Below are 10,003 nucleotides of genomic sequence, written 5' to 3'. Positions count from 1 at the left end.
GGGCCTGTCCCACTGCCTGGGGTGACATCTGCATCTTCTGCAGCCCAGGGGGCCCACGGCCGGCTGGGAAGCTGCGGCACTGCCCTGTGCAGAAGTCCCACAGGGTAACTGCTGTGCTGGTAGGCTCTCGGTCCCGCCGTGGGCAGCAGGCATGAAGGGCTGTGCCAGCTCCTGCAGATGTAGCTGTCTGTCTCTGAGCGTGGCCGTGGTGCAGCTAATCAAATCAGCCCCGCATGAAAAGAGACTGCAGCCTGTCTTGAAAAATCACTGTGCCTGGAGCAAGGCCCGAAGGCATGTGAAACATGCTGGCCTGGAGGGTGAAAAAAAAGCACAGGCTAGTAAAAATTGAATGTATGAGCCAAAGGTTCACAGAGTTCAACAGTATTTTCCAATAAAACATCTTGAAGGATCGGTTTAATATCAGCACAGCTGTGTTATTTAAACAGTTTGGAGTTTTGGGGGTGCAGGACAAAATCAAGTGATGGGTCACAGGCAATAAGCAGAACAATGAATGTTTTTGTCCCCTCATGCAGCCTTGTGAAGAAATATAGGAAAACATGAAACAAGGAGTGGGGAAGAAAGATGCTTTTCACATGCTGACTTTTCTTTGCAAGATATGGCTGTTGTGGGATGATATTTCTGAGTAGCAAGGCTATGGACTTAGCTGACTGGAGCTGTCAGAAAACATGCTTTTGGTTGTAGGGCATGGAATATTTTGCTGGCTGAGATGTTATAAAATTGCCTATGGTTTCTTGCCTTTACACCTGCTTTATTTTTAATTTTAAAAAATCCCCAATCTCCTGATTGTAACTCCAAGAGCCAGAGTTGCAGTGATTAGGACTTCTCTTTGTACCTCTCAAGTGTACTCTTGACTCTCACCCTAGTTTGGTTGCCTGTGAATTAATTCAGGCTGCTTGACCGTGGTTACCTAGTTTGACTTTGTGTGCAGCATCTTGGCTATGCAACAGAAGCTACTTCCTGTCAAGTATGATTTTTACATACTTGAAGTCATATTTTGTTTCATATAAACACAAATTACATAACCAAAAAATTTGTATGGTATATCTCTTGATTCTCTGACCCATTCCTTGTTACAGCATTTTCAGCTTGTCGGGTTCAGTCTCTTGTGTTCAAGAACTGCTTTTCACCTTTGTGGAGCCACCGTGCAGATACAGCAATAGGAACTTTATCACCCGAAATTAAACCGAGCAGAATGCTTACATGATGGTGCTTAAACCTCAGCAAGCAGCTTCAAAACTCTGTAAATATTTATTAAGCAAACAGAAGCTGAGGATGATGACCCTGTTCCCATCAATATTTGAGACAGTTTAACATACTCCCAGCAAACTATGTGTTTAAAAATCACCTCAAATATCTGTGTAGATTTAACCCCCGGGGTTATTTCTTCCCACTTAATTTGTTAATGTCGGAATAATTTGGGCACAAGGTAAAAAACCCAAGGCTTTTGAATGATTCGATGACTGCAGGCAGCTGTTGGTACGGCAGCAGCCCTTACACACCCTGGTGCCCGGGCGTTGATGGCTCTGCTGCTCCTTTGGCACCGAGGCCGTCAGGCAAAGCTGGGGAGGGGAGGGACTCCCCTGCCGTGGGACAGGCCTGTAACACTTTTATTTGAGGAAAAACGTGCAACGTGGAGCTTGTGACACGGCACCGCAGCCCGAGCAGGAGTGCTTCCCCTGACACCGCCGTCCCCTCATGTGGGGGGACAGAAGCTCGCAGTTTTTCACCAAAACACTCTGCAGGGCGCTGTTGCAGTGAGGGGGACGCGGAACCCGACTCTCGCTCCTCTTTCGGGGCCGGCACGGGCAGGGCTGTGGGGGGCAGCCGGGGCTCCCTGGGCGGGAAGGCGGGAAACCGGGACCTCGCGGGCGGCGCCGCTCCACGCCCCGGGCCGGCCCCCGTCGGACAACGCCCCCGGCCCTCGGGCCGCCGCCCGCGGCATTTCCTCTGAGCTCAGCCGGCGGCTGACGCGGGGCCGCGTCCCTCGGAAGAGGAAGCCGGCAGCGATCGCGGCGGAGCGGCGGCCGGGGCAGGCAGGGGCGCGGCGGGGCGAGGGGCAGCGGCGCGGCCCGCGCTGGGGGCGGCCGGGGCGGCGGAGGAGGGGGCCGGCGGGGGCGGGCGCTCCCCGCCCGCGGGGCCGGGCGGCGGCTCCCCCCGCGGCCCGAGCCCCCGCCGCGCCCTGCCCGCCTCCCCGCTCCGCGTGCGGGGCTTCTGGCCGCTGCTGACCGCACTCTGCACCGCGCTCTTCTGCCTCTACCAGGCGCTGCGCGGCAGCGCGGCCGGCGAGGGCACGGGGGGCCATGGGGATGCGGAGGCAGCGGAGGCGGCGGGGTCTGGGGTGCCGCTGCTGAAGGGCTCGGCGCTGCTGCTGCTCGGCTGCCTGCTCGCCCGCTGCTGCGGCGCGGCGGGCGGCGGCCCCCGGCGCGGCGGGGCGCGGTGGGCGGCGGGGGCGCGGCGCGGAGCCCTGGAGCGGTTCCACGCGCGGCAGCTGCGGGTGTCGCCCCACGTGCTGGGGCACAGCAAGGCGCACGTGGGGCGGGTGGTGGCCGAGCTGGTGCGCGCCGCCAAGGCGCAGGGGCTGCAGCCCGGCCCGCTGGCCCTCAGCCTGCGCGGGGACTTCGTGTGCATCGGTAGCGCCTACGAGCAGCACAAGGTGCGGAGCCCAGACTGCTTCGACATCCTGGTGCCCCTGCGGCTGCCGCCGCACCTGGAGCCCCAACCACGCTGTGCCGACGGGCTGGGGCCATGCGGCGCCTTCGTCTGCGGCCTGCGGGCGAGGGACGGCCGGACACGACGCTGCCGGCCCTTCGCCGAGGGCTTCTGCGTGGAGCTGCAGGGCCGCAGCCACCTCTCCTCGGGGCTGGTGCTGCGCTGGTTCCAGGGCCATCTGCAGCGGTGCCTGGGCGCCGTGCGGTACCGGCTGCAGGAGCGCTGCCGCGTCAGCCTCTCGGCCTGCCCCGGGCACCCGCCCACGCTGCACATCCTGCCCTGCTCCGACTACGTCTGCTGCCACATCTCCATGGCCGTGCGCCTCATCCCAGCCATCCCTCTCGGCGACGCGCTCTACCTCACGGCCCTGCCGCCCGAGGGCCCCCACGGCTCCCTGGCCCCCGAGGCGCTCTGGGGCCTCAACGCCTCGCGCCAGGAGCAGCGGCTGCTGGGCTGGCTGAAGGAGCAGGCGCCGGCCTCCTCCTGCCACCTCAAGTGCCTGCAGATCCTCAAGGGCCTGCGGGACCTCCGCAGGCACGGCCTGGAGGAGCCCTTCTGCTCCCAGTGGGGCCGAGTGCTTTCCTCCTACGTACTGAAGACGGCCCTCTTCTCCGTGCTGCTGCAGGGGCCCTTGGAGGCCTGGGATGAGCGGTTCCTGGTGGAGCGGCTGGAGGACCTGGTGCTGTACCTCAGGGACTGCCTGCGCAAGCAGGTGCTGATGGATTTCTTCCTGGGCAACACCAGCATCCCCGAGGCCGTGGCGCTGCCCCGGTTCCTCAAGGAAGCGGCCCCCGTGAACCTGCTGTCTGCCTTCGACGGGCCCACGCTGGACCTTGTAGCGTTCCACCTGCTCAGCACCTGGATGCAGGCCCCACACATCATCAGGATGTACAGCAGTCCCCGGTACCTGCGCCCGGTGCCCGCCCCGTGCCGGCACACCGCTGAGCCCCCGGGAGAGTGAGCTGGTGGCTCGGAGAGCTGCTGTCACCCATGGGGCATCGCACGCTGCCAGCCTGCTGGTGCTTCGAGAGCCTGCATCTGCCTGAGGACGGTGGGACTGATGAAATGTGCTTCTGTCGTTCTGTTCCTGACCTGAGAAGACAAGGCCAAGACTTACCAGAATTGTGGTTCTCGTTCTTTGATCTCATTGGTTGTACGTGGGAAAACGTTGACATTTCTGGGGAAATGCCTTAGTTGTCAAGTGTTGCCTTCAGTCGACAGTTTGCAAACTAAAAGGCTCAAACTGACATTTTTAGAAATCCATGTTAACTTTTTGTCTTAGTGGCAAGCCCGAGTTTTTTCTGAGATTTTCTTTTTATGATGCAAAATCCATTTGGGATTTAAAAATCTTCTAAGTGCAAACAACCCCCCCATCAATGTACCAAGATGTTCTTAAAATGTGATGAGCACTAGAGCATGGGTGTGGATCACAGTTTGAAATGCTCAGTGCCATGCTTTAAATTTCCTGGGTAATTGAGCACATTGTGCTAAATAGAAATGTAACACATGTTAATGTAAACCTGAGGGAAGAAGTGAAACTGCTCTCATAACAGGATGAAGAATCTAGCTTCACATTCGTGTTCAAGTGAAGGTTATACTGAAGGATTGAAATGCAAATAGAAGGAAACAAATAGCACTTTATTTTCACAAAGGCCTTATTTTTAGGATAATTGGCTGCACTAAATATTGCTATTGAGGAGGCATTAGTATTTTGTTAAGGGAGTGGTGTTTGAATTATCCCAAGGAAAACCTTTTAAAGAAATACTCTGAGGTTCATTTGTTTGTGGGTTCTAGTTGAGTGTTATTATTTGTTTCTGTATTCAAGTATTATTTTCTTAGAATATGCTTTACCTCAAGGACCAACAACAAAATAAGAAATTCTGTATTATATTTTGGAACAAACCTTCAACCAGTCCAAATCTCAGTGCCATAAGCTGACTGCTGCACCCTCCTGCTCCCTGGTAGGAGTTTGGTGGGATTTTTGGATGACTGCCTAACCAGTCGTCTGATTGTGTCAGTGTTTGAACCAAGTAACCTTGATGGGATTTTCTAGTGCTGTACTATAGCAAATTGTTATTTTATTATGGGAAAAAGGAAATAAAATATTTCAGGGTACTTCAGAATTATTTAGCACTGATTCGTGGTACAGTGGCACTCTTAGGCTACAGATTCTGGTGTCCTCTAAGTATAAACATCAGGCAGATAATTGCCACTTTTTGTCTGGTTATGTCCCAGTTGCTGGAATAACCTGTTGAGTTGTAATGCAGCCAGGCTTGCAAGTGGCCTTAGCTCCCAGTGCAGGTCTGCCAGGCTGTCAGAAAATTCAGAATTTCAAGTCCTTGCTTTATTTGGTCATCTGCTCAAGTATTTGATGTATTAAGTCCCAAAATGTGTTGCTGAATTGCTGGTGCTCAGGAGGCTGAGCATGTGCCTGGTCACCTGCCATGCTGTGTCCTGAGTGAGCACTCTCGAATGAATTGTGAAGGACCACGTGTAACTTCTGGGAAGCTTTAGGATAACTTGAAGTTACTAACGTGCTCTTCCTTTCCCTGATGTGTTGGTGTGCCTTATTCACAGTTCTGTGCATCAGCATGAAACAAACATTTTCAAAATCTATTAAGCTTTATACAAATCTATTTTTCTAAATGGAAACACTTCCTAGGCAGATGTTTGCCTACTTCTGTCTATTTTTAAAACTGCTCTTGCAGTCTTATTTTCAGGTAATTATGGCATAGGTCACACCCACAAGCTGGGTTATTTTTGTATTCGAAGCACTGTGCTTCTTTCTAGAAATACAAATAGTGTATTTATAGGTAGTATTGATCAAATGTTCTTTGCACATGGTATTTAAGACTAAGTCAGCTACATTGGTGTTTCTGGTTTGTTTGGGGTTTTTTTTTTTGGTAGCAGACCATGATATGTACTATTTTTGTAGGCATGTGTTTCTTGGTATTTAAAATAAGATGCAGTTCTGCAATCGAAGCCATTGAATCTTTTGCCCAAAGAAGAACTAGATGGCCAGCCCAGGGTATTGTGGCTGCCTGAACTCTTGACATAAAAACCCTTGAGCTATTAATTCTGGCTGCTTCAGTCAGCTGTCTGTCTGTTTATGTCACTGCATCCCTGTCTCTGAAAAGGGATCTTTTCTCTGGAAAGGGGTGTACGTTTGTTTAGTATTGCCACAATACATGGAAACCTGTAATGGACTTGGTAAGGACTTTCTCATTAAAATGTCGTTAGGTCAGGAGGAGAGAGTTGCATTGGAAAATGCATGACAAGAAGAGATGGTGGATAATGTAAATAGTATAGAAAATGGAAGTTGGGCTAAGGGGTGAGTGGGAATGATGGTAAACTCTCAGTGAAGATGCCCTGCAAAAAAGCCAAAGGATGTGGGGTAAAATTGGAGGAGAACTATTGAAAGCAAGTGGATTTGGAGTGTAGGGTAAAGAGATTTACGTGGGTTTTGCTTTGATAATGTTTCCAAAGCAGGTGAATCCATCAGGATAAAAAGTGAGGCAAACCCTCAGTTTATTAGCTGTGCAGGCAGATCTTCAGTGTGAGTTTTTGCTCAGCAAGGCATGTTTTGAGTTCATGATGGAGAAAATGCATGGGTTTGCTTTCACCTTAAGCTTGGGTGAGCCTTCTTGAAGTGAGGGGGCATCCTGCCATGAGGCAGTGTGTGTGCACTTGGTGGCTCAGTTGTACAACTGAGTATTAAATGTGTTCTCCTCATCTGTTCTAAAGCATGCATTCGTGAATATGACTGACAAAAGGAGCTGATAGAAGTTGGGTTTCTGTTACAGTGTTCATCTTATTCCACAGAAACATGACAGCACTGGTACCTGCTGTGTGCTGGAGCTGTTACAGGGCCTTATCTGCAGGGAGGTGCACAGAGAACTTGACCCATATGAGTAATCCTGTGGGCCTTTTGCCTTCTTCCTCCTTTCCCAGCCCATGGATACACAACAAGGTTATGAATACCTGTTTGCTAAGGCTGTAGCTGTTATAATGTACCATGGATTCAGTGGGGTTGCCTCTGTGTGTGTAAACAGAAACACAAACACAGAAAAAAGAGCATGTTACTTAGCACTAATGTGGGCTCTTGGTTCTCTTACCTGCAACCTAATTTTGCAAATATTGTGCAAATGAAGTTGTTTTTCTTGAACGTTGATTGGGAAGAGGAGTCACACCTGCAAGAGAATTAAGTTCATTTACAGTACCAAAATTCATATCTGTGATTTCATTTTGTATTGAAAAATGCTGTGTATTTCTCAAAGGCTTTGTAGTTTATCTGACCAAATATCTTGCAAACATTCCTTTTTTGATTTTGAATCTCTGCAGAGTAATGTAAATTTTACGTGTCTGTTTGTAGTGGACATTCCTGGTACAACTATTTTTTGCTGGTTAATCATAAGACCAAAGATAAAACTGAAGTGTTGAGCTGCTATTGTTTTGGTTTTTAAAAAGTGTTTATAGGCTCAAAGTGTCAGCCCATTTTAATGAAACGTTTATAAATTCATTTCCTATTTAATACCAAAATACATTTGCACTTTTATTGTTTCCATAAAAAGTTGGTGGTTTTGTTTGAATATTTCACTGTAATAATAAACAACTGTGTTAAAGCATCTGTGACTCAAAATTTAAATTCCTTCTTACCTTTTTTTCAGTAAAAGCTACCTGCAGCCCAGAACTTTGATTGGCAGGTTTATGTGCTCTTCAGGAGGAGACTACTAAAGTGGCAAAATGATGGAAAAGCAGGAAGTCCACGCCTTGGGGGTTGTGCAGAGGGATGTGGAGGAGAGCCAGAAGAGAGAGTGGAGCACGGCTGGCTCTGTCTGTGGTGGTGCTGACTTCTGAAATGGAGCATGTTGGGGTTTGTGGTTGGCTTGCTCAGAGCTCTTGTTTCCTTGGCTCCTGTTTTGGGTTGCTGCAAATCTGCTCTTTCTGGTGCTTAATGAAAAGCAAGGACTTCATTTCACAGTATCTGTGTGATCTCTTCAGCATGGCATGTGGAGACACATCTCCGTTCCAAACCGTGCAGGTCGTGCTTTCATTAAATATGGGAATAGCCCTGCTGAAGCCAGCAGGAGTTTTGTGGCTGGGCCAGCACATTACCCATCCTTTATTAGTCTTTGGTAAGATGCTAGAACTATACACAGCTTGTGCTGGTGTTCCCTATTAATGAAGTAACAGCAAGACCTTGAGCTTTTAAATGGTTGAATCAAAGCCAGGCTGGAAGTGGCTATCTCCAGGTCACTGTGGGCCTGCCTTTACCTTGCAGGGAGCTGCTTCTCTGAGAGGGGCAGCAGTTGCTGGCACCGTGGCTAACAGGCTTCTTTCTGGCAGAGGCTGGGAAAGTGTCAAGGTTGAGTGTCAACACTCAGCCACCAACTTGGCATGGTGAAAATATTTAGAACTTCACCTCTAATAACATTATCTCTTATTAATGGCCTCCTTAAAAGCAATAACCATCCTCTGGTCTCCACTCAATCCTTGCTCTGAAGTACTTCTCTGTTTGAAGCCTGAGTTCCTATTCAACAGAAAAGAAACACACAACTTTCCTTTTGTGATAAATCTGTTAACAAAAAATTAACCGGCCTAAGGACTTGTGTGCTTGGTGTTTAAAGAAAAGCCTGTTTGCATCCAACTCATTGGATAAATTGTTTAAAATCTTTCCATCCTTGTGCAAATACCTCCTTGTAATGCAGCCAAGGTCAGCAGTGAATTGCTGATTAAATACTGCTAATGCAAGTTAAAGCTGTCTGGAAGGGAAGGGAGCCTTATTTGTGCATCCCATTTTCATAAGGCTCCAAAAGAGTTCAGACACAGAAAATTTGCTGTTCCAGGCTGGTTTATTTCTTGTGTCACCTCTTTAAATGTCTGCCTGGTGAATCTTCCCTGAGGTAAGTGACATAATTTCAGTCGCTGGCAGAAGAGCAGCCAGCACTAGGAAGCTGGTGGTTGAGGAAGGAATAAGGGCTGGGACCCCTGGAAGCACAAGGATTCTCCTTCAGTGCTTGCTGATGCTTTGGAGCACGGTGCTGTGCTCACTGGAGAGGTTGAAGGAGCTCCCAGCTCTAAAATAAGCAGGACATGGAGGGCTGACCATGGATAGACCTGTCTGGGCTTCTCAAACATATGCGGTGCCTAATTAAGAGACTGCCTCTGCTCTTGTGCATGTGCCTTCAGTGTCCTATTTTAAACAGGTAACCAAGAATTGGCACATTTGCAACTGCTTTATAAGAGATCAGCAGCAGAGCTATAGGTAACAGTGTGTTCTGTGTCTGTAAACAGCCTGTGGAGTCAAGTAACATTTATATGCAAAAGGCTTAAAGGCTGTTACCAACGTGTGTGCATCAAATGTCATCGTGTGCCAGGCTCTGTGTTAAGCCTTGGTTTTTTCCTTTTAAAGGATAGCAACGCTGATTCAGAGACTTGGAAAAATTCAGTGTACTCCAATGACAGGCTGCTTTTCTTGACACCCCTGGGAGTTCCTGCCCCCTCCAAAAAAAAGAAAAGAAAAAAACAAACCCAAAACCCCTGAAAAAATGGGACCAGAGCTGCATAGAGAATACTCATCTCTTTGGGCTGGGCTGGATGTGATAAAGATTTGTTAGTGATTTCATGATACTTGTGATTCTCTATTGGCTTTTATCCCTGCCACAGGGTCCATATGATAATCTGGGGGGGGGGGGGGGGGGGGGAAAGGGGGATGTAAGGAATCGAGCAGACAGTCTTGATGGAGATTGTGCTGCCAAGATTACCAGCTATCAAATTAAAGAAGAAAAGTTACCAAAAATTACCAAAAATTTATGATGGATTCTTAGGGGAGAAAGTGAGAAAGTTGCTTTGAAAAGTCTCACTGTACTGACCAAAAACAAATAGCTGTAGAAACAGGAAGAACAGCAGCGAAGTCCAAGCAATAGCCCACTTCTCCTCGGCAATTTCAGTCCACTCCTTTCAGTTTCAAGCAGGGGAGAAGAGAAACTTGGAGCTGAAATCACTGTCAAATTCGTGTGCTTACTGCTTCAGGGGAGGGCAACAGACAGGGCAATTCTTGGCTCTCTCAGGGTTTAATCCTGTGGAAAATGAAAATGCTGAAATACAAAACTCCCATCGAGGGAGGGAGTGTTCGGGCGCGGTTTGCCAATCTGTCTCCTGTGCTCCACCAGATGACAATCAGGGGTCACTGGTTTTGAAGGCAAATCAAAATTCAGTTAGGTTTACACAGGCTGGAAACTGCTCTTGAGTTTCCCAGTTCCTCCTGACATGG

At 49.3% G+C, this 10,003-nt stretch overlaps 1 protein-coding gene across 1 annotated transcript; it reads left to right on the top strand.

The window, feature by feature from the left end:
* Positions 1-1,477: 1,477 nt before the first annotated feature.
* Positions 1,478-4,805, top strand: ITPRIPL2 (ITPRIP like 2; the record flags this gene model as incomplete). The annotated part of the gene is made up of 2 exons (XM_082292080.1): positions 1,478-1,497; positions 2,188-4,805. 2 exons carry the CDS (start codon positions 1,478-1,480, stop codon positions 3,689-3,691), a joined length of 1,524 nt encoding a protein of 507 aa, XP_082148206.1. The 3' UTR covers positions 3,692-4,805.
* Between the last annotated feature and the right edge of the window lie 5,198 nt (positions 4,806-10,003).

This window comes from Coloeus monedula (genome assembly GCF_965178545.1).
Source record: "Coloeus monedula genome assembly, chromosome: 16".
Taxonomy (NCBI): Eukaryota; Metazoa; Chordata; class Aves; order Passeriformes; family Corvidae; genus Coloeus; species Coloeus monedula.
This window is presented reverse-complemented; position numbering and strand designations above follow the sequence as displayed.